The 24908-nt window shown below is 37.6% G+C and overlaps 1 protein-coding gene across 1 annotated transcript in view; it reads left to right on the top strand.

The window, feature by feature from the left end:
* Positions 1 to 952: 952 nt before the first annotated feature.
* The window catches only part of LOC127413702 (extracellular tyrosine-protein kinase PKDCC-like), a 47990-nt gene continuing 24034 nt past the window's right edge, over positions 953 to 24908 (top strand). The window contains exons 1-2 of the mRNA XM_051651051.1: positions 953 to 1983; positions 23877 to 23999. Of these exons, the coding sequence (XP_051507011.1) occupies positions 1237 to 1983; positions 23877 to 23999 (870 nt within the window). The 5' untranslated portion in view covers positions 953 to 1236. The remainder of the gene's footprint in view (positions 1984 to 23876; positions 24000 to 24908) is intronic.

The raw sequence follows: 24908 nt of genomic DNA on the forward strand, positions 1-24908 counted from the left end.
ATTAATTAGAGTAAATTCCAGCACTGGAATGCCCTTATCTCGCATAACTTTAAGAAAGCTTACACGTTCATGTTTATAATTTCTCTCCCCCTTTGCCCATGTCTGTTTTTCATTTAAACTTTTACTTCTCCGACCCTAGAGACATAATTATACACGTTTTACTTGCCGAAAGGCAGAGGGCCTGCAAACTTCAGCCCAGAATAGAACAGACCTCATAACAATCCAGAACTCAGCCGAGTCTAATGCAAAATAAATAAATAAATTAAACGCTTGCTTAAAACGTTCATTAAACACATGGACATTCAACTGTATTGTGAGGATATGTATCATGCGCAAACATGTACTTAAAGGAACAGATACTGTAGGACAGCAACATTATGACATTTTAATTGGAAACCTTTAAATGTAGCTATTTCTCAAAATTATGTGATTAGTTTAAATCTATAGGCTTGCATTAAGAAACTAGACATAGGCTATAGACCTACTAGTCTCGAAAAAAGTTATCCTCTGTAAGGTCAGTAAGTTATGTACTGTAAAGAACAGTTGGACATTGCTTTATATATATATATATATATATATATATATATATATATATATATATATATATATATATATATATATATATATATATTCACACACACTATGTGTGTGTGTGTGTGATCATGAAGCAGCAGAGGGATAAAGCCTCTATTTCAAAGAATTTCTAGAACCGCTCTGTAGATGTAAACGACGCTTCTGCTTGCGCAATGCACACAGGGTAATGTAGTTCCTCAGCTTTCACAACGCGATTTCCCCCCACATTTCAAACAGGCACGAGTTTATGTTTGAACTACAGCTTTTTTCTTAGCAGTAGGACCAGTGAACTGTCAGTCAAAGTGACGTAAGTCTCGTTCGAGTAGTGCAGAGGCACAGTGCGGGTGTGCGCTCAAGACCCCTGTTAACTGGGCGCACACGCAACGCGCAAGGAGGCAAGTGTCACCATGATCAGCCTTAGATGGGGTGGATCTTAAATCCGCGAAAGGGCATTAATCATAACTTCAAGATGAAGTCCTGAACATACGGCATTCCACATCCTTCCCTCGCGCAGCATCATAGACTTCCCTCGCGATCCTGAATCCTTTACGCTGCACCATACTACACCAGCGCGCGGCCAGACTGCCTGCAGCTGCCAGGCTGGTAGGCGGAGGCTGGAAGGGGGGACACATCTATTTTCTGCTAATAATAATAACCAACAAAATGAAGCGGAGAAAGATGATGGTAGCGGCGGGCTTCTGCCTTTCGTTTTTAATTGGCACGCTGATGAACTTATTGTTCATTCCGGGATTCGAGCACCACGGCGAGCGGCTTCATCGCTACCACTACGAACAACAGCAGCAGCCCGGCGCGGACGCTCCTGCCCGGCTTCTCGTCGACGACCTGCCACCCGCTGAAGCGCAGTTCGAACCCACGGCGGCCGTCGGGCGACTACCGGAGATCCAGCTGCAGATACGCGAGAGATTAGATGAGGTGCTGCGTTACCGCCAGGGACGGGCGCACTGGCTCGGCACCGGAGACGCCGCACGACCGCTGGAGCGCAGGCGACTCATGGACCTGGAGCAACGCAGCGACTGGGAATCATACAAAGCAATTGAGAAAAACAATAATTATCAACACGCCAGCGATCGGTTTCAACCGACTCCCGCTGCATCCATAGCAACACAATCACACCGGGAGTTTACGCGTGAACCGATGCTCGGCTGCAGCAGTATCGATAACGTTACCAATGTTCAGTATCTGGGCTCGGGATACACAAAGGCGGTGTACAAGGCGGCTTTGAACAGCAGCTTCTCCGTCGCATTAAAATCGGTAGATTTCGGGAGTCACGATATGGAGAATTGTGTGAAGAAATACGCGTCTTCTCGGGACTGTTACAAACTCGCATCCTTCAAAATTGTCAAAGAAATGACGCTGATGGAGAGACTGCAGCACCCAAATATTCTCAAGGTAATTTTGACCATATTTTGGGCAGATAGGCCTGATTAAATCTGCTTTTATTGGCATATTGAAGGTGGTTTTAGACCAGCGCATAAACACATCAAGATAAAATTAAGCAAAATTGAAATATTAGCTACATTAAAATAATGATCATGTTTCTTACAGTTTGTTTACACAAATAGCTACTAAGTAACATAAATAAACAATATGCACCTAATCTGGAATTATTTTGTTGTGCTTCTTATAATATAAATACAATAGTATTTGCAACAGCCTAATTCATTATAATGACATGAAGCTTAATAGGCCAGAATGGAATATTATAAATAGGAGAGCAATTAATGTGTTCATTAATAACGACTTATAACAAAAGAGGGAGAAAAAATAAATAAATAAATCCTGAAGTAAATCAACACCCAAGTAAATGGATGCCTATCAGCACAGAAAGCTAATTTAATCGCATCACCGCTTACTTAATAGTAAAGTGAGATCTCATGGTGACAACGTTTACGCATGGAGTATCAAAATCAACACAAAGCCGATGGTGTTTGATTTAGTAGGCCTACTTACTATACACGCAGTCCTTGAAAGGTTTGTTTTAGTAATTAGCCCATGCAATCAACAATGAGGCGAAATGGAAATTGGCACATTGTCCGCGTAAATGGCAATTTATTCAGTTATTATTTAAGTCTATTAATATCCCTGACCAGAAACCGGGAGCCCCGGGCTCTGTTTTGGCTTGTGTGCCATTTATTTGACATGAGCGGATCTGTAGCCGACACATTTTTGAAGTCGTAATCAGCTCTTGTAAACAACAGGGAACGCGTCTCTAAAAATCTTTGAACAGCCCTCGTTTATCTTATGCTTCTGTCTTCAGGCGACCCTGTGATCCAACCTCAAAAATGCAAAAGTTAACACTTCGAAATTAGTTGAACCAATGAGAGTTAAATATAGATTATTATGCCTACTGTCCAAGGTTGTGTTTGTATTCATTTTACAATTTTATATTTATTTGACCTTTAGTTCAACACGTAGGCTATTCATCTGTTTTAATATGGAGTTATTTGATTTCAGAACGGAGTACAGGCTTAAACAGAAGCTGTAACCGTTGAGGTCCTATTTAGGGGTTTAGCTGTAGATTGAGGCCATAGACGGTCGACCTGATTTAATTTTCAATGCTCACAGCATGGGACCAACGGTGCAGGGCCCAATTAATGAACACATACAAAAGACACTGTTTATGGGAAAATAACATCTTAGTTATATTTCACTGCTTATACATAATGCTCTAAAGCAGACACCTGTCATAAAATATCATCAGGTCATATTATTATTATTATTATTATTGTTATTAATATCGAAATTCCTCACAAATAACCTACGTTTTTTTTTTGTAAAAAATAATCTATCTCCTAATTTTAAAATGATAGCTCAGCATTTTTCAAGAAATAAATAATTAAAATAAAATAAGTAAAATCCATGTTTTATTCTTGTTGCATTTTAATGTCATAAAATATTGTGAAATGCACTAGTAATTAACATAATATTTTGGTATTTATTAAGTCTTGTATGAAGCCAAATTGAATGGTGCCACAGGTTAGCCTTGCATTTTTTTTCTCTTGTAAGCCAATATATATATAGTGTATATATATATATATATATATATATATATATATATATATACATATACATATATATACAATATATATATAAGTGTATATATATATATATACACACAGCCACAACATTAAAACCACCTGCCTAATATTGAGTAGGTCCTCCTCATGCCGCCAAAAAAGCGCCAACCTGCATGATACTGATGATATTCTTCACAACACAATTGTACAGAGTGGTTATCTGAGTTACCGTAGACTTTGTCAGTTCGAACCAGTCTGGCCGTTCTCTGTTGACCTCTCTCATCAACAAGGTGTTTCCATCCACAGAACTGCCACTCACTGGATGTTTTTTTTGTTTTTGGCAGCATTCTGAGTAAGTTCTAGAGACTGTTGTGTGTGAAAATCCCAGGAGATCAGCAGTTACAGAAATACTCAAACCAGCCCATCTGGCACCAACAATCATGCTACGGTCCAAATCACTGATATCAAATTTTTTCCCCATTCTGATGGTTGATGTGAACATTAACTGAAGCTCCTGACCCGTATCTGAATGATTTTATGCACTGCACTGCTACCACATGATTGGCTAGATAATCGCGTGGATGATTGTTGGTGCTTGACGGGCTGGTTTGAGTATTTCTGTAACTGCTGATCTTCTGGGATTATCACACACAACAAAAAACATCCAGTGAGTGGCAGTTCTGTGGACAGAAATGCCTTGTTGATGAGAGAGGTCAACAGAGAATGGCCAGACTGGTTTGAACTGACAAAGTCTAAGGTAACTCAGATAAGCGCTCTGTACAATTGTGGTGAGAAGAAATGCTATTCTGAGATGTGGGTTGGCGCTGTTTTGGAGGCATGAGGGGGACCTACACAATATTAGGCAGGTGGTTTTAATGTTGTGGCTGATCAGTGTATATATATATATAGAAAGACACTGATTAAAAAAATCAATAAATTCTTGATTTTCAGCATATTTAACTTTGGGGTAAATTTTGTGTGACTTCTGAAAGCTTGATTTTTAAGCATATTTTGCAATGTGGTGACAATTGTGTGACTTTAGCAAGCTGTGACATTCATTGTGCAATTTTTCTCCCCCACCAAAAACTTTTTTTATGATACAGTTCAGAGTGTCAGCTATTGTCAGGATTTTTGTTTTGTTTTACCATTTTTAATAAAAATGTTTAAACAATATTTAATGTTTTACAAAGTCATAATAAACAAATTTCAAGAGATTTAAATTTTATTTAGGTCTACTTTCTTCTCCTATTTATTATATTTTCCTATTATTTTTTGAATTTTCATCAAGAAAATATAAACTTACTTTAAAGGATGCAGTAAATATCTTGACAGAAAAAAAGGTTGAGACAGTGACTGATGGGGGGAAACACTTAAGTAACTGTTAATGCACGTAAAATCTATGCTCTTATAATGCTTACTTGAAATTCATGAAAAAGTATCATGATTTCATTAATATATTGATTCATTTATTTTAATTTATGCTCTATTTATACACCCCTCTACTTAGATTTAAATTTACTTTGTTCAGATAAATCTGTTTGACAAAATCACACCAGATTTAGACATTCATTACAGGGTTAAAATTGATAATACACAATTTTTAGTTGGTTAGGTTACCAATTTCCCGTTCCCATCCAATCCTGTTTTAAATTTTTTACAACTATCAATCTGTGTAAGGTAGTTTTAAGGTCTTAAAACTATTTGAATCAAAAGCTGACTTGAATATGTGTATCTGCTCTAATATGTGCCTCATTCTATAGAAATGCAGTGCCACGTCTCACTTTAAATGTACCATTGCCAAGATCTTCAGCGTAGGCAGTTGGCTCAGCAGTGATTAGGTCCCAGTGCTGCTGAAAACTTAATCAAAAATAAATCAGCAAAATTACTCAAATAATACCTGTCTCTATAAAACATAAGCGAAAAGCGAATTATGAAACATATGCGTAGATTTTCCACACATGTAAGTATTAATAAACAGACCGTCGTCAGACATTTATTGTTTCAGTTAAATCTTCATCCTCGCACCTGACCAATCAGGCCCAGACGTGTTGCTTTTCGTATGCTTTGGCAGCCGCCACATCAGACAAAAATACATGGCTCTTATTTTATAAGTTGCGAGGTCAGAGGTTAGAAGGTATGATATGGCAGGCTGATTAGCACCAGGCTGGGTTCACAGAGAGTGCACGCAGAATAGATCTACACAGGTCTGCCTGCCGTTCACCTAAAAGTGGGAGGTCAGACTGCAGTGAAGTCTCTGCTCAGCTTTCCAGGGCAGAGGCAGATTCCGAAGTCTTTAACTAACATGTCTGTCAAGCAGATCCCGTCTTCCTCTTACAAGCGAGGGCAACACCTATTATATAAACAGGCATGATTGGTGGTGGTGGAGCTAGATCCGTGTGGATAGTGAGAGTGGCCTTACACATGTACAAATACATCTCAGGCAGGGCCTTTGCCATGTTAGCACCGGTACAGACAGGATGAATTTGAGGACTTCAGAGAGTGAAATACCACAGGCTGCTTCTTAAATAGTGTGTATAGTGACCACTGAACATCTCTCTTGTGTGTTTGTTTGTGTCTGTGTTCGAGTGAAAAAGAAATAGTTCACCAAATATATTACCATTTACTCACCCCCATGCCATATACTATAAGATCTGTGTGAGAAACATGTGAGAAAAATTGTTGTTCACTGATTTGGTCACATATTTTCAAACTTGCTGCCTTGCAATTAATCATGTGACATGCAATAACCAACGTGTTTGGCATTATTGTCGTCAAAATTGCCATGACAAATCTAAAGGCTCCATTTTTTTTATTGAACACAAGCTCAACAGAGAATTGTGAGCTTCAATTTTGGTCTGTTCCTCCAGACTGATCTCACAATGAAATTGGAAACAGTAGGTTGACATTTCTTTAGGTAAATCAGTCTGTGCTTATAGAAATATGACACTGCCCCCAGTTGCCAAAACGGTAAGTGTTGTTGGGCATATGGGCACATGTGAGCTCCATTTACAGCGTGAAATGTCCACAGAGGGGCGCCAAAAGTGAGTTGTGAAGCGAGTTGTTTTCAGTTGTACAGCCTATAAAACAGTGAAGAGGAATGCATGTTTATAAACTGTACAAACCCCAGACCTAAACCTAACCATCAGTGGATTAAAAATATCATGTTAGTGTGAAAAATGCAATCTCCCAATCACGCTTTTCACTGATTATGCAAACTGGAATTAATGCAATTACTTCCTGGTTTCAACATGGGATCGGAACCCAGATCTCCCAAGCTGCTTACGCAACATACTTCTGGTCACGCAACAGGAAAGGTAAACACACTGGAGCCGATGCAAAACTGTCTTACAGGAAATACCGTGGCAAGTCGGCATAATGTGGCTGATCCTAGTGTATCGGAACAACATGCCGACTTCCCATATGATCATGTTGGCTCCTCACACAAAGCTATTGTATTGTTTCATAAGATTTGGAATGTAGCACACAAGTCATATGTACTACATTTGTGATGCTTTTTAGTTCTTTTTCGGAGCTTGCCATTATAAATCACTATCCATTTTCATTGTGTGGAAAAGAGCAACTTTAAGATTCTGCCTAACATTTCTGACAGAATCTTCATTTTCCTGTAAAGTTCTCTTGGTTCTGTATAGCTTGTATAAGGAAAGGTATTTTAGATGGTGTGTCAGGGAATCTGCAACACAGCTTGGGGCCTGATTAGGGTGTTCTTGCACTGGGATTATGTTTACATTAGCATGTTACTCTGTTAACCTCTCAGATCCTCAGTGAAGTTCCATAATACACACACATTCAGGGGTAATAAGTAACCTGCTAATGTGGGCATGTAACATGTGAACTTGAAGGCTGGGTGTCTTGGACACAGAGGCCTCCAGGGTCATTTCTAAGATGAGAGGGAGAGACAGAGTGCAGATGTGTGATCTAGACACAGTTAAACGTGGATTAATACTTTAACCTCTTAGTCTGCACGGAAGGTAAAGGGGTTTAAGGAAAAAACTGCTGCCAGAAATTCCCCACTTTGGTACACAGTACGAATTACCAACCAACCAGAGATCTACATTTAAGGGAATAGTTCACATATGAAAATTCTGTCATTATTAACTCACGTCATTTCAAACCTGATTATGTAAGGGATAATGTGCAGTCAGTCGGTTGTTATTGCACATAAACCCCGACAGGGTGATCAGGACCCCTATGTGTATTTATTTATTTAGCTACAAACCAAATAAATTAATAAATGGACATAAAATATTTGCGTTGAAATTATGTAATTTTAGAAAAAAGAAATAGCTGAACAGCTGGAATCAACCTCCGGTTTGTGTCGGAGTTTATTTTGTGTTTATTTTGTAAAAATGACCATCTGACTCATCAATATTCAGCCTATTACAAGACTACTTGCCAAATAAATAAATAAATGCACATGAAACATTAATTTGAGTGTAAATTATTTTATTAGCTTACTTGTAGAGATCGCACAGTGAGCCGAGAAGCAGGAGAGACGGCTCGCAGAACCTGGATGAGCGGTCTGATAGGTGGAATCCCCGAATGTGCGGTAGTTACGGAGCAAAATCTGACCGCTGGATGGCGACATTGATCAATCAGAATCGAATATTCCAGAGAGTAATGTAATAAGACTTCATAAACAGTTATTTTTCGCACTATTATTCACACACTGCTATATAATGATATCCAAACACTGTTACTCTAACGCATTTGAAAAACGACACATTTTACCGCTTGTATTACAGACCCACCTACATGTACTCACTTATTCCAACACGAATAGCTTCTGCAGTAGCTCACTTGAGAGAGTGTTGGACTTTAGACTGAAGTTTGCAGCACGTAAGCTGACATGTGAGACAAGAGTGTCATAGGAGTAACACAAAATTATGTGGTTGCTTCAGAAAATGTGCTTTTCATTTCAAATTTTGTTTTTAGACAGTGTCGTTTAGGTGTTGGTTAAGAATGTCTCTACCTCTCATTTGAATTTAGATCACTATTGGTTAGAGGTTAAAGGTTAAAGTTTTAGGTTAGGGAGGTATGTTTTACTCATGAAAACATCTGTCTAATATTCACCTTAAAAACCTCACTATTACGACACCATTTCACTCACTTTTGGCGCCCCCACTGGACATTTCAATGGGAAACTGCAGCCAAACGTGTAATAAGGCACGTAATTTCGTTGTGCAAAAATGTTGCAACGGTCACGTTATTTTCATGAGACCAAGTTATTTTGTAATTTTATTTTTTTCAAAAGTTTTTAAAATCACTTCCCATACTTTAAAATTTTATATTGTGATATACATCATTATCGGCCATAAAGTTTATGTATATGAATATTGACATCGCTACTAAGATTTCATAGCTTCAACAAAGGGGAAGATTTTCAGTGAATAATGACTTAAATATCAGTGTTTTCTTCACACAGTACTATCAGATGCCTTCAGAAAACTCATAATCAAGCTCATGAGTTGTATGGCTTACTTTTAAGATGCTTTTTTGTCATTTTTGGAGCTGGAAAAACATCAGATGTGTCATGTATCTAGATATATATAAAGGCTTTTCTAAATATTTACTGTTGAATTCTACAGAAAAAAAAGCTTCATATGGAAACTTTTATCAGACAGAAGAGTGGGAGGAATGGAATAGATAAATGTCACAAACCAAATTTGAACTTGCGGCACCAGCATGAGTATGAGTAATCGTCAGAGCACATACCACGATGCCACAGCTCCGACATGCTCTTAATGCTTTTGATTTCTTTTCAGCAAGACTTACGTGATTGGATAGACATGTTTATTCCATTGTGTGTTTGAGGAATGAAACCCACAGGAGTGGCGTGGAGAGTTGCTGACTATGAAATAGATTGGAAATGCTGTGTTAATGACTGTCCTGAGAAAGGATTGAGAACAAGAGGATTGTGGAAGGAAATGAGCCGAGCTCTTCACAGGATGGAGATGAAATCCACTGCAAGAGCTCAGAACGCTCTGTCCTCAATTCTGCATCACTCTGCTTTCTCTGTTTATTTTAGTAGGCAGAAACTGGTTGATGAGAAAATCAACTTATCTCTTGCCATCATACAATCTCACTCCTAAAAGGATCCATGTGATTTACAAAGTGCAGAATTAGAGATTCATGGTTCAGAAAATACTTCACTAAACTTTAAACTACAAGTAGTCAGTTACAAACTTAACTGCATTTTTCAGTTGCATTAACCAAAATTGTGTAGCTTTTCCAGCAATGAAGCATTCTAACAAGTTAGCAACAAGCTCTAACTATGTCCACATTAATCCAGATAAATCTGAAAACAGCATTTTCATTTCTAAACACACTCCGTCCACACCTCTGTTTTCAAACATTTTCAAAAAGTTGCTCGACTACAGTGAAACGTCTGAAAATGCTTAAATCCCCTTACTGCGCATGTGGAAAAAGCGTAAAAATCTTGGCACTGAAATGCAACTGTCCTTGTGTTCCACCACCAGGCAGCAGTTTTAGTAAGCTTCCCGTCACATTTGAAGGACTGCAATGTGAAGTTTGTACAAAGTAACATTTATCTTTTACAACGCTAGCAAAGACGGTAGCAGGCACAACAACACCGCAACAACATGGGCTGCCATCTTGATTGTTTTGGATTGAATTGATCAGTTTTCGAATATCTCTGTTTTCCCAGTCCACACTACAACGCAAACACAGTACTTTCACATTTATCCATTTGGGAGAGCGTTTTCGAAAAGCTCAATTTTGCTGGACAAACACAGCATCTCAGTGTACAGAAGGTCAAAATGTAAAAAAAATAAGATGCATTTTTAAAAATGATCTGGATTAATGTGGACACAGTTTCTGATCAAAATATAAATTGTCATTACGTATTTCTAAAGATTTAAAACCTCCTACTTTTTGATAGTAACTTGTAGTGTTGCTACTTCTTTTTTTAAAAAAAAAAGAGTATAGCTTGACTGTAGTTTACTTAAAATGATTTGTATCTTGTAGCATGGAAAGCTCCAGCTTCAAAGTAGATTTTAACAGTGCTGTGTAAACAGTTAAAGGTGAAGAAATTTCATTGCAACTATGTCATGATGTGGGTTTCCATCCGACTATTTTTATGCACATTTTGAAATTGCGCATAAGAAATCCTGAATGGAAACGCTTGATATGCGAATACTTTCTAAATTCGCTCAAAATGTAATACGCTAGGAGGAGGTGGATTTTCTAGAGTTTTGCTTAGTTAAAATGTGCATTAAGGTGATGGAAATGTTTTATTCTCAAAACAATGACATGTTTTGACCATTTGTGCATGTGTTATGATTGTGCAATAGCTTGATGTGACTAGCCCACCAAAAGGTCCGACCTTGGCACACAATTCTTTGAACATAGCGCTTGTCATTCGGAAGTGTTTAACCCACAGCTGGTCAATAAAGTGGGTCCTCACAATCTGCCATAACAGTTTTGAGAGCGGGTGCTCCCAGGTATGTGGGGACTTGCGGTGTGTGGGCACTGCAGCTACTTCAGCCCACATAATATCAGATATTACACTTATTCTGTGGTGTCTCATGGATGCATTTAATAAAGTGAGATACTTACTCCAATCTTGCAAATAAAACTGCCCCCAAAGCAGGGAGAGGCTATTCAGCTTCTCCATCATGACGAGGCGGCTCCCTCATGATAATGTGCATTACGTAGTGGATGGAAAAGAGCAACAATTCGTTTCTTTAGTCAAATTTTTAGAAATGCACTTAAATGGAAACCCAGCAATTGTTTTAGATTGTTTGAATTAAGATTTGAGGTTTAATAAGTGCAGCCTTGAAAGATCCCCGACTCATCAGTATTAATAACTGAGTCATGTGAAACACATCAGGCAAAGAATGGGGAAAGACATTTGAGTTACATTTCTGAAGCCTTTGAACACTTTGGCAGGAAAATTGTACAATTTCTTATTTCTTTGTTAGGGTTGTAATAGGTCTCAAATCTGTTTAATGTTCACCTATCAATTTTAAAGGTGAGGGAAAATGACTATGAAGCTTTTCCAACGGCCTTCTGTCAGGAACTTTGATTAAAACAAGGTGGTAAAGCTCATTCCCTTAACCTTCTACTCACTTTTTACTTTTACCTTCCCTCTTAAACACACACACACACACACACACACACACACACACACACACACACACACACACGTTTGATCTAATCCCAGCTATAACTCAGCACCTGGGCTATTTGATCAGTGTTACTGAGCGGCAATTGTTCTCGTGGACAGTCCTTTACTCACTGACCGTACGTGTTGGCTTCCACTGCCCAATACTATTTAATCTCTGGGCAAACACGGCTGTCTCCATGACCGTTTTGATGCATTGCCAGGGTGTCCTCATTAAACGATCATGTTAGGGTTGTGAGCGAGCGTGTGTAAGTGTGTTTGCACATTAATGACACTTAACACTGAAATGCTTTTGTGAAGGTTGTTGAGCATTGGAATATCAGCACACGTGGCATTAGTGAGGAACTTTTGAAGAAAGGGAGCTGACTTAGGTAATAGTAGTTACAGTAGCATTCACTCAAAACATATCTCTTATTGACAAAAAAGCATTTTAAGAACTTTCTTCATAAGAATGTTTCACCTTGTTCTACAGTAGTTTCCATGCTTTGAGGATCAAGGCGAAGCATTTTGTACTAGGAAAAGGATATTTTTCATTTTCAGTTTAGAAATTAAATTAAATTTGATAAATTCTGTTTTATTTTTGTACATTTAATTCAGATCGTGCTCGTTTGAGATAATGTTAGATTGTAGTAGAATAACTGTTACAAAATGGATATTTCAAACTCTCTAAATTCTGATTGGAAATGCCAAATTCAAAGCTGTTGTAAAATGCTGAAATTAATTGGTGTTAATATTTCACACGTGTGACCACATGTTCTATATTAATGCATCAAGTTGCTACTAGGCAGCTATACTCAACCTACAGTTAGACTAATAACCATAATATTTGACAGAAGAGTACTGTGGCAATACCATGGTACAGGGATAGTATCAGTGGGCTAACGCACCTTGGCACTGAATGATTACCACATTGATCTACCATGGTACTCCAAGATACTTAAAAGAACAGCATAGTATTACCAGGGGGGCAGGAATGAACTGGTTAGCAGGTCCCCATTAGCCCCTGCTGGTAGATGCTGGAACTACATCCTCCGGTTCTTAAGAGCATGTTTCCCCATTGACGACCATTCAAAAACAACCATTTATTAATTTCTGACGAAATACATTGTTTTTCAACAAACATTTTGATCACAAACATTTCATTACATTTTGCTGCATCTTTTTCCGGTGACTGATTTTTTTTTTTTTTTTTTTGTCGGGCTGCTAAAAGCATGAAATTTACTTGTTTTTCCCTATCTCATAATGCTGTAGTCACAGCTCATGCACCCACTTCTGTGAGGTAAGAAACAAACTTAATTCACATCCTTGTTTGACAGACAGCAAGAGATGATGATAAGACGATTAGACATGTGTTTACAGTGGTCGACAAAGTACACTAATCCTGTAGTTGAGTAAAAGTACAGATACCCTGATTAAATAATACTCCAGTAAAAGTGAAATTACTCCTTTTAAATTTTCACTTGAGTAAAAGTACAAAAGTATTTGCTTTCAAATGTACTAAAGTATAAAATAAAAATAAAATTAAAAAAATAGATAAAAATCCCAGATGTGTATGACTTTCTTTCTTCTGCAGAACACAAACAAAGATTTTTAGAAGAATATTTCAGCTCAGTAGGTCCATACAATGCAAGTGAATGGTGGCCAGAACTTTGAGGCTTCAAGAGCACATTAAGACAGCATAAAAGTAATCCATATGACTTCAGTGGTTAAATCCATTTCTTCAGAAGAGATATGATAAGTGTGAGTGAGAAACAGACCAATATTTAAGTCCATTTTTACTATAAATCACTTTTATTTTATTTTTCTTTTGTTTTTTGGTGATTCACATTCTTAGTGCATATCGCTACCTTCTGGGCAGAGATGAGAATTTATAGTAAAAAAGCACTTAAATACTGATCTGTTTCTTACCCACACCTATCATATAACTTCTGAAGACAGATTAAACCACTGGAGTCATATGGATTACTTTTATGCTGCCTTTAAGTGTTTTTTTTTTAGCTTCAAAGTTTGTATGGACCTACAGAGCTGAGATATTGTTCTAAAAATCTTTGTTTGTGTTCTGCAGAAGAAAGAAAGTCATACACATCTGGGATGGCATGAGGGTGAGTAAATGATGAGAGAATTCTTATTTTTTGTAATCTATCCCCTTTAAGGATATTGTTTAATATTTTTTTTTTGCAATTGAATATGCTCTATCCTCCTGCTCATATACATTTAAGGAGAGTGTGGTCTAATGTCACATGCACACAGATAGTTTAGAGCTTTTTATTAAGAAAAACGGCCATACACAATAACACTGTGTGTGTGTGTGTGTGTGTGTGTGTGTGTATGTGTGTGTGCGTGTGTGTCCAGGTCTTCCCTATGTTGTGGGGACCAAATGTCCCCACAAGGATAGTAAAACCTGAAATTTTTGACGTTGTGGGGACAATCAGTCGGTCCCCATGAGGAAAACAGCTTATAAATCATACTAAATTATGTTTTTTGAAAATGTAAAAATGCAGAAAGTTTTCTGTGAGGGTTAGGATTAGGGGTAGGGTTAGGGGATAGAATATAAAGTCCTCATAAAACATGAAAACCCAACATGAGTATGTGTGTGTGTGTGTGTGTGTGTGTGTGTGTGTGTGTGTGTGTGTGGGCGGGTTTGTGTGGTTTACGAGGAAATCTTTTTAGGTTACAAACTGATAATTACAAGGGTATTATGCTATAAATGTGGTTTATGAGGACATTTCTAGTGTCCCCATAACTCAAATAGCTTAAACATACTAAACGATGTTTTATTGAAAATGTAAAAATGCAGAGTTTTTTTGTGAGGGTTAGGTTTAGGGGTAGGGTTAGGGGATAGAATCTATAGTTCGTACATAATAAAAATCATTATGTCTATGGAGAGTGCTCATAAGGATAGCCGCACCAACGTGTGTGTGTGTGTGTGTATGTGTGTTTCATATTTGAAAAGAAGTCCTTTTCATCAGAAGTGTTGGAGGTATCATCTGGTGACTGGGACGTGATCTCTTCTCTCAGATGGTCTCTGAAGTAGTCCTGACCTGAAATTGAATAATCTTTAATTGCTACTAAACTTTTTTGCAAACATATAAAGCATTTTCCACATTTAAATTGTAAAATGACAGCACCGTACTAAACAATACATCAGTAGTATGGTTAAACTAATGCAACTTTGTGAATACAATGGCACAATATGCTTATTTGAGTTATTTGATTATTCATATTATAAAACCATTCTGCCATACATTAAAGCAAGGGTCACCAATAATATAGACATCAACCAAAAGTTTCACCTGTGTTCTCATGATGAGTATTCTTCATAAATGTCAGGTCAGTGCAGATTGTGTTTTAAATTGTTTACGATTTATTAATTACGATAGCTGTTGGCCAAACAATGTTTTTTATCTTTGTAAATTGCCATTTAGTACATCTTTGCTATTTTATCAATCATTTTGTGCTTCATAATTCTTTTAATGTTTAAATAATTGTAGGACAACATACCCCGTTAGGTCAAGGTGTGTTTAATAATCTGAATCGTTATAATGACCGAAGTCGTTAAACAGATGAGATTGTAGATTGCAATAAAGCTAGACAAATCTAGTTTCATTCTTTAGCCTTTCTATTCATTTTATGATCTGATAATTCCTAAAACAGACATTAATATATTTTCTTTGACATATAAAGAGAAACAGGCCTAAAAAACTGTTCTCGGCTCTTTATAGAGATCTCTCTATATATCCTATATTACCCTGCAAACTAATTTGCATTGGCCAAAGTGCATTTATAAGATTACTGCTAGCAACCAAGTACATTTGTGGCAGTTTTAATATTATTTTAATAAAAATTACTCACCTTGATGTGTTTTTCAAGTTTGATGGCAAGTTCTTGAAAGCCAATACCGTCATTGTGTATTTTGCTAGGCAGGCACACAAGACATTTAAAAATGGCTTTTGGCACTCAAATGCATAACCCTCATTCTGCGGAAACTTTCGCGAGACTGCATGTAAAATTCCATGGGTAAAATATTTAATTAATTATTAACACTTTGGATGTAATTTTTCTGTGGCTGTAGAGCAAACTGTTGCTAAGATGGCGCTTACTTCCGGGATTCCATGGGACCATGCGCCAGCTGAGCACCGCAATAGAGATGAATGGGAATGCTAACTGATAGCTTTCTCCAGGTATTGTAGAGATCCTTGAGTATAACCATGATACATATACAAAAAAACATGGTATTGCAGGAGAGAAAATGGCAATTTTCTTTAGGATCTTTCAGGTTCTGATCAAGTAGGAGTCAGTCTGTTGCCCGCTCTCGCTCACCCGTCCCTTAATGATCCCTCTTGCTCACTCTTTCCTGAGAGCTGTGAAAAAGCTTCCAAGAGATCCTCTTTTAAAGCCCACATTCAATCTGAAAAGCAAACAAATAAACACAAACTTCAACCCAGCATTTTAATTATGCAAATCTACATGAAAAAAATAAAGCTCTTTTATATTGGATTTCAAGAGCTTTGGATTTCAGTCATACCTAAAATCAAATCAAATCAGGTTTCCCAAACCTGTTAAGTCCCTCCAGGATTTTGTGAACATAATGCACTGTTACACTGAAAAATAAGCCTCAAAAGCACGTTCATGATTGGCATTTCTATATTTGCTGAAAATGCCCTTATTTGGATAGTTCAGTGTGATTAGAATTGAAAGTGCTAAATAATCGAGCTTATCTTAAATAATCACAGTTAAAGCAAATCATTGCGATCAGTGATTGGGTGGTAGTCAGCGTCAATACTCGATGAGGTACCCAAGCCCCTGAAAATACAGTTGTGCTCAAAAGTTTGCATGCCCTGTTAGAAATTGTGAAATTTTGGCATTGATTTTGAAAATATGACTGATCATGCAAAAAAAAAAACAATTTTTTATTTAAGGATAGTGATCATATGAAGCCATTTATTATCACATAGTTGTTTGACTCCTTTTTAAATCATAATGATAACAGAAATCACCCAAATGGCCCTGATCAAAAGTTTACATACCCTTGAATGTTTGGCTTTGTTACAGACACACAAGGTGACACACACAGGTTTAAATGGCAATTAAAGGTTAATTTCCCACACCTGTGACTTTTTAAATTGCAATTAGTGTCTATGTATAAATAGTCAATGAGTTTGTTAGCTCTCACGTAGATGCACTGAGCAAGCTAGATACTGAGCTATGGGGAGCAGAAAAGAACTGTATAAAGATGGAAAAGTATATAAAAAGATTCCCAAAGCCTTGAAAGTGCCAGTCAGTACTGTTCAATCACTTATTAAGAAGTGGAAAATTCATGGGATCTCTTGATACCAAGCCAAGGTCAGGTAGACCAAGAAAGATTTCAGCCACAACTGCCAGAAGAATGGTTCGGGATACAAAGCAAAACCCACAGGTAACCTCAGGAGAAATACAGGCTGCTCTGGAAAAAGATGGTGTGGTTGTTTCAAGGAGCACAATACGACGATACTTGAACAAAAATGAGCTGCATGGTCGAGTTGCCAAAAAGAAGCCTTTACTGCGCCAATGCCACAAATGACAATGCTTTGACATGCCTCACAGCTTCTGGCACACTGTAATTTGGAATGACGAGACCAAAATAGAGCTTTATGGTCACAACCATAAGCGCTATGTTTGGAGAGAGGTCAACAAGGCCTATAGTGAAAAGAATTCCATCCCCACTGTGAAGCATGGTGGTGGCTCACTGGTGTTTTGGGGGTGTGTGAGCTCTAAAGGCATGGGGAATCTTGTGAAAATTGATGGCAAGATGAATGCAGCATGTTATCAGAAAATACTAGCAGACAATTTGCATTCTTCTGCACGAAAGCTGCGCATGGGACGCTCTTGGACTTTCCAGCATGACAATGACCCTAAGCACAAGGCCAAGTTAACCCTCCAGTGGTTACAGCAGAAAAAGGTGAAGGTTCTGGAGTGGCCATCACAGTCTCCTGACCTTAATATCATCAAGCCACTCTGGGGAGATCTCAAACGTGCGGTTCATGCAAGACGACCAAAGACTTTGCATGACCTGGAGGCATTTTGCCAAGAAGAATGGGCAGCTATACCACCTGCAAGAATTTGGGGCCTCATAGACATCTATTACAAAAGACTGCACGCTGTCATTGATGCTAAAGGGGGAAATACACAGTATTAAGAACTAAGGGTATGCAGACTTTTGAACAGGGGTCATTTCATTTTTTTTCTTTGTTGCCATGTTTTGTTTTATGATTGTGCCATTATAATCTACAGTTGAATATGAATCCCATAAGAAATAAAAGAAATGTGTTTTGCCTACTCACTCATGTTTTCTTTAAAAATGGTACATATATTACCAATTCTCCAAGGGTATGCAAACTTTTGAGCACAACTGTATTTTTTTTTTTGTATCAACATTGCACTCACAAAAAGCAATTTTCTGCCCATGGAATATTTCAGAGCAGAGCTTAACTTGAAATATATATATATATATATTTTCCACTGTAGAAATGTCAATGACTTTTTTTATTTTTATTAATGTCCACGCCTTTTTCCAGGCCTGTAAATCTGTAAATTAATTTCCCTGGTATTTCCCGGTTTTCCATGATCATGGAAACCCTGTCAAATGTTTTGGTAGTTTTTGTTCAACAAAATTACATTGATAATAAATTAGCTGCATTTAACTTTTTTAGGTTTGAGAAAAATATATCTGGTGCATTTGGTGACAAAGTATTCAAGGGTCTGCTACAAATCAGCTCTGGACATATACAAACCCTTCATAGTAAATGGACTGAATGGGCAAGTTGACCTTTGAGCTTGTGTCAGTCAAAACGGCACCATGCGGCTAGACAGACAACAGCATTCCTCCATGTGCAGGTTTGTCTTATTGCTTGCAAGCAGCCATGGAGTCTGCAACAAGTGTGCTCACACACACACAAGAATGTTGCATGAGCACAAACAAACAATCAAAGCACACACACTCTCATGTTTTAGATGAATCCTACTGATAACAGTCATTAGAGTGTTTAATCTGAGATAGGGCCTTTGCTCACTCGCCAGCTCCTGGGAAAGCTTTTGCACTACAAGTCTGTCTGCACCCTTAAACACAGATCTTAATTCAGATTGTCCCAATTTCTGCTTCATATCAGAGGCAAAACTTGTTCAAGACCCTCCCACAGGGACAGTTATCAAGATCCACAGTTTTGCCCTAAATTTGACATTGATTGAGATAGCCAAATAAGATGGTATCTCGGGACCTATCAGGCATCGCATTCCTGATATATTTGTTGTGGACTACAGGCTAAAACTGATCTTGAGTTTGAGCGTTAGGCAGCTTTTGCTGATCACCAGCTAAATCAGCTGGCAAAATTGAACAGCTAAAAAGACAGCAACACAGGTTTCCAAGTTATTTTCCAATGGATCTATCCACCAAGATGGTGGAGTGTTGCATAGCCAGATCTTTGACTAAACGGCACAAGGTCTGGTCCACATTGCACCTAATCCAAGCTAAGAACTGCCCACTTAGACAGGAAGAGAGCACTTGAATGACATCAAGCGACAAACCACAGTTCATTTAGGGGTGGGTTTATAAATGAATTATCCCACAAAAGCAGACCGTTGTTAAATAAAAAAACAAAAAAAACAATTGCAGAGCAGTCTCTATGAGCTGTTGTGTAAGCAACACAGGGAGAGTAGCAAAAATGTCCATCCAGACTTTCTGTCCATCCAAAATTAACAAGTACTGATTATTTCTCAGATTTAACTCTGAAAATAGGTGCAATGTACATCTCTGATAATAGATATGTAGTTAAAGTACCTCAAACCAAAACATTTTCAAGAAATGTATGCCACTTATCTTTCTGCATATTCAGTGATTATTTCATCCTCAAGCATTTGTTATATCAAACATAAATTAAACACAACTTTGCTTTCCAATGGACAGATAAAAGCTCTGTTCTCTGAAGTAGTGTAAAGTCAGCCAATCAGATTAGAGCTTGCCAGATCAAGAAAGCACTGTACAGTTTTGTGGGTAATATGCATCAATTGGTCACCGAATGGTCTCTGGGCAATGCTGAGACAAGGGATGGAATAATGTGGCTGTTTCAACACAGTCTCATGACTACTAATCTTTCTGCATAGGCCAAGTCATACAATCTCGTATGACTTGGCCAGTCGAAAAGGTGTGACTTTTATTCCCATAGAGACCAACCAATCAACAAAAAGAATATCAAATCAATACATTACAGGAATCAAATAGTAGCTAGCCTCCTATCCAACACTTTATTTTAAAGGAATATTCATTTGTGGCATAATGTTGATTTCCACAAAAAATTTTTTGACTCATCCCATCACCAGTAATAGGGGCATCATTACAGCGTTTTTATAGACATAAAAAAGAGTCTCATAGGCACCCTTCACAAACCCCTACCCCTAATCATAACCCTTACCTTCCCTTACAAAAAATAACCATGGTTTTACTACAGTAACCATAGTGTCACCATGGTATTTTGTAGTAAAATCAAAGGAACCACAAAATTAAACATGGCTACTATCAGTGACTAAAAACGGTTCAAGGAACGAAAACCAAAAACGAACTACATTTTTACAGAACATAACTGAAAACGGGAACAAAGTGATTTTCAATTGTTCCGGATTGAAAACTTTATTTTAAAATTCTGGTAACCGTTATAACCGGTAAATTTTCATTCTGAAAATGTTTTAATGAAACCAAAGGCCAAAGGGTTTATCACAGTCAATTTTTGGAACTACACCACTTTATGTTGCCCGAAAAAATGAAACGTGCTTTGATCCTGAAGGAAACTGCTGCATAAGGGTGTGTAGCGAAATCATTATCTGTATTTGTCTCTGTATCTGTTCATATGACAAAATTATCTGTATCTGTCTCTGTATTCGGATAAAACCGGATGTGGGTGGGGCTTAAACTGGAAGTGCGTCCAAACTAAATGAAATGCCCATATTTAAATGTTGCTCTTACATTTATAGTTTTTAATTAATAAAATATGCATTGTATGTGCCTTTTCATAATTATATTATACAACTATTATTTAAAAAATATATATATATTTTACCAGATGAAGCTGAATTTGTTGGCCACATTAACTGTGGAATATGTTGTTAACTTTGGTTTCTCCTTGTATTTCTGATATTAATATCTGCATTAAACAAAATTTATGTTTGTCTGTGCATGTATAACATTATTCTGAAAGCAGGATGTGTCATGCAAAATGTGAAATGTCAAGCACACATTTTTCAGTGAATAATAAATACAAATTCAAACAATAAAATAAATAAAAATAAAATAAATATAGCCTACAAACAGGTGAAAGTTCCGTAATTCTATCAGAAACTTTTACGATAAGTCACCATTATTTAGTTAAATATTAATAATAATAAATAATAATTTTACATTTATATTGCGCCTTACCAGAGGTAGCACAGTTTAAAGAAGAAGAAAAAAAGACGGAGCATGTTTCAGTTTCTTCATTTTACATAAGGAGGAATATTCAGAATAGATGAATACTCTATTGAGCATTTAAACCTTTATGGAGCATCTTAACTTTTTTTGGGAATAAAGACTTAACCAGTTAATTTCTTTAATCGCTGATGTGGATATAAATGTGGTCAAATTTAAAAGACGGATAAACATGCTCCGACATGAAATCATCACAACTCAGGTTTAGGCTATAAATGAATACATGGGAATCACATGTGAATCATGTGATACATTTATATAGACATTTCAAGAAGCAGAAAGTGTATATGATGTCGTATCTTAGTTAATGTTACACTTGACAACCGTGGTGGCATTTCATAAAAACCTAGTGTATGGAAAAAAAACCTTGGATAACCACATCTGTATAAAGTGTAAGACATTAACTGTATTAAATTGTATAAGGTGTAATTTCGTGATTGTCCTGCAGGTGTCTGCATAAGGCAGATACATTATGTCCTTACTCCAGAACACTAGATCTACGACCATTTTCGAGTACTTAAATTACGATGCTTTTGGGAAACAGCCCATAATTCTAAGATGATTCGTATGGTCTTTCTATGATATAATTGGTCTTATAATGCTTTGGGGAAACGAGGCCGACACAGACTGAAGTGACAAGCAAACTGCATCTTAATGAGGCATATATTTTTGTGGATTTGTCTGCATGCTAGGGTATGGCAACTGCCATACTCTGCCATATGCAAACGTCACCCCTGCTCGAAAAGCTCCAGACACGCACAATTATCAGAGACCGCAGCTTTCCGATCTGAAATCACAATGTGCACATTTTCATTCATAAGATTTACACTTTAGAAATATTGGTTGCATAGATTCATAAATTCTTTGTAATTTTGTATATGTTTATTTAAAATGTCGCTTTATTTTTGTGCCTAGAGACTGTTGTGTGTGAAAATCCCAGGAGATCAGCAGTTACAGAAATACTCAAACCAGCCCGCTTGGGACCAACAATCATCCATGCTATTATCTAATCAGCAGTGCAGTGCATAAAATCAGTTAATGTTCACATCAACCATCGGAATGGGGAAAAAAATGTGATCTCAGTGATTTGGACCGTGGCATGATTGTTGGTGCCAAATGGGCTGGTTTGAGTATTTCTGTAACTGCTGATCTCCTGGGATTTTCACACACAACAGTCTCTAGAATTTTCTCCTAATGGTGCCAAAACCAAAAAACATCCAGTGAGCAGCAGTTCTGTGGATGGAAATGCCTTGTTGATGAGAGAAGTCAACAGAGAATGGCCAGATTGGTCTACGGTAACTCAGATAACTGCTCTGTACAATTGTGGTGAGAATAATATCATCTCAGAATGCTATTTTGAGATGCGGGTTGGCGCTGTTTTGGTGGCACAAGGGGGACCTACACAATATTAGGCAGGTGGTTTTAAAGTTGTGGCTGATCGGTGGATATTGCTTTCCACAGTCATGAAATATCCCAAGTGCACCCACACTCTGATTGAGATTTATGCACAGTGTGTGTGTATGTGTGTGTGTGTGAACTTTGCTAAGCAACCTAACATCCAATGCCTTGTTGCCGGCCAATTTTAGCTCTACCATTGTATCAGACTGAGATGTCAAGCATTATTTGCAAGTGTGATTGGCATGACTAAATGAAATAAAATGCCATCTGAAATAGATCATCCGCTTCATACAATACAAATTCTGTTTCTATGGTAAGAGCATACTTGTACTTACAAACTTTGAAGGTTATGATTAAAGCTCAGATAAACTTAGAAACTGACGTCTCTAAGTGAACTGAAACTCCCACTTGGTTGTGGAGGAATATAACAGCCCGTTTCTCCATCCAACCTCCTGATATTAGTGGGCGTGTTTTCTTTTTAGATGAAATTTTATGCTGTTTAATTTTTAACCAGTTTCTTTGGCTTGAATTAGCTAAAGAAAATGTTTCTGTAAGCAAAGAGCCAAACCCGACGCTGTTCAGAGCTCGTCACGGCAACGTTAAGGGAAACAGTCTGATAGCAGTGGCCATAACATATAGACCCCCTCCAAATATAACAAGCACATGCCAATGTAACCTACTACAAGCTGCAGTACGTCTTCCTGGTTCATTACTTTTTTATTTATGTATTTATTTATTTTTAAATTACTTTTCTAAGCGATTGGTGGATGATAAAACGAGTGGGGGAAAAAACCCCAAAGACTTACAATGAAGAAGGTGGGCTCTTTTGACTTGAGCCAATTTGAAACCACCCAGGAGACAGCAACAACCTAGCAACCACCCAGAACACACCAGCAACCAAATAGCAACGTCCTGGCAACCACTCACATCACCCTGGCATTGTGACAGTGACGTTTTCATGGGAAAGCACCACTCACATCTCCATCAGAAAATCTAAAAATCTAGTTCTACCTATTACATCTCTTAAACGCATAATAATTTCCATTTATCACAAGTTAGTCTGTTCTTGGCCTTTGAATGCTTTGCTCAGCTTGGCTTCTCCTCCAGCCGAGACCAGAATTGTCCCCGTCTAGGCCAAAACAGTGAAATTCAACACAGTACTGTTATCTGCAAAGCACAGTGTGCTGACAGATGGTCTTTCTCTCCTCTGCAGCTGTACGGCTACTGCTACCAGGACAGCAATGATATACAGGACACGGTGACGGCAATCACAGAGTTGGGCAGCCCGCTGGAGATGATTCAGTTGCTGCAGATGCCCTGGGAGGAAAGATTCAGGGTGAGTCACTGCGGCTGCGACTGCAGAGGTCATATCACACATTCCATCTATAGTGTCTGTCTATAGCTAGAGGGAGGAACATGGAGGGGTGTATTAGCGCTTATCAAAGCTTAGAATTGTGAACAAATTGAACCTGTGATTTTTGTTACTTTACTATAATAACAGAATTAAAGGTTATTGTTTAACTGACTTGATCAAGATGGAGCTACGATAGAAAAAGCCATCTTTTTTGACATTGGTAATACTTTATATTCAGTGGGGTCACATTGGACCAAATCTGGAATGTTTTTCATTTAAACCAGGAAATAAATAAAGTTTAAAATTAAGTACATTTGAAAACAAAATTATGATGTAACATGAAGAAGTATGAAGAAGAAATAGAAGAAAGATTCTGCACTATTTTTAGGTCACTAATTCAAACGTAAGCAAATTTGACCATGTTAACTCCTTGACCATGCATTTTCAGTCGCAGCCCATCGCTTGTGGAATAATTTACCTCCTCATATATGATGATCTCCTTCCATTCATGTTTTTAAATCCACTCTTAAAACACATCTTTTTTTCAGTAGCTTACAGATCTGTGTAGGTGGATATGTGTTAGTGTTTTTTAAATGTGCTATAGAAATAAATGATTGATTGATTGATTTGTACAAAAGGTCAGATTTTCCTGTTTCTATTGAAACACACAAATATCCCATTTACACCTGGTATTAACATGCATTTTTCGTGATCCGGTCACATGTGGTCGGTGCTAAATACAGGTCTAAATGGGGTCTAAAACGTTTTGTGATCGGATCACAAAAAACACATGCGAATGTGGACAAAAACACATTTGACCGCATCACATTTGAGGTGTAAACGCTAATCCATCCTGAATGCGTCCTGGCAGCCGCGAAGCACCACTCCTCA

Source organism: Myxocyprinus asiaticus, chromosome 23 (genome assembly GCF_019703515.2).
Source record: "Myxocyprinus asiaticus isolate MX2 ecotype Aquarium Trade chromosome 23, UBuf_Myxa_2, whole genome shotgun sequence".
NCBI lineage: Eukaryota > Metazoa > Chordata > Actinopteri > Cypriniformes > Catostomidae > Myxocyprinus > Myxocyprinus asiaticus.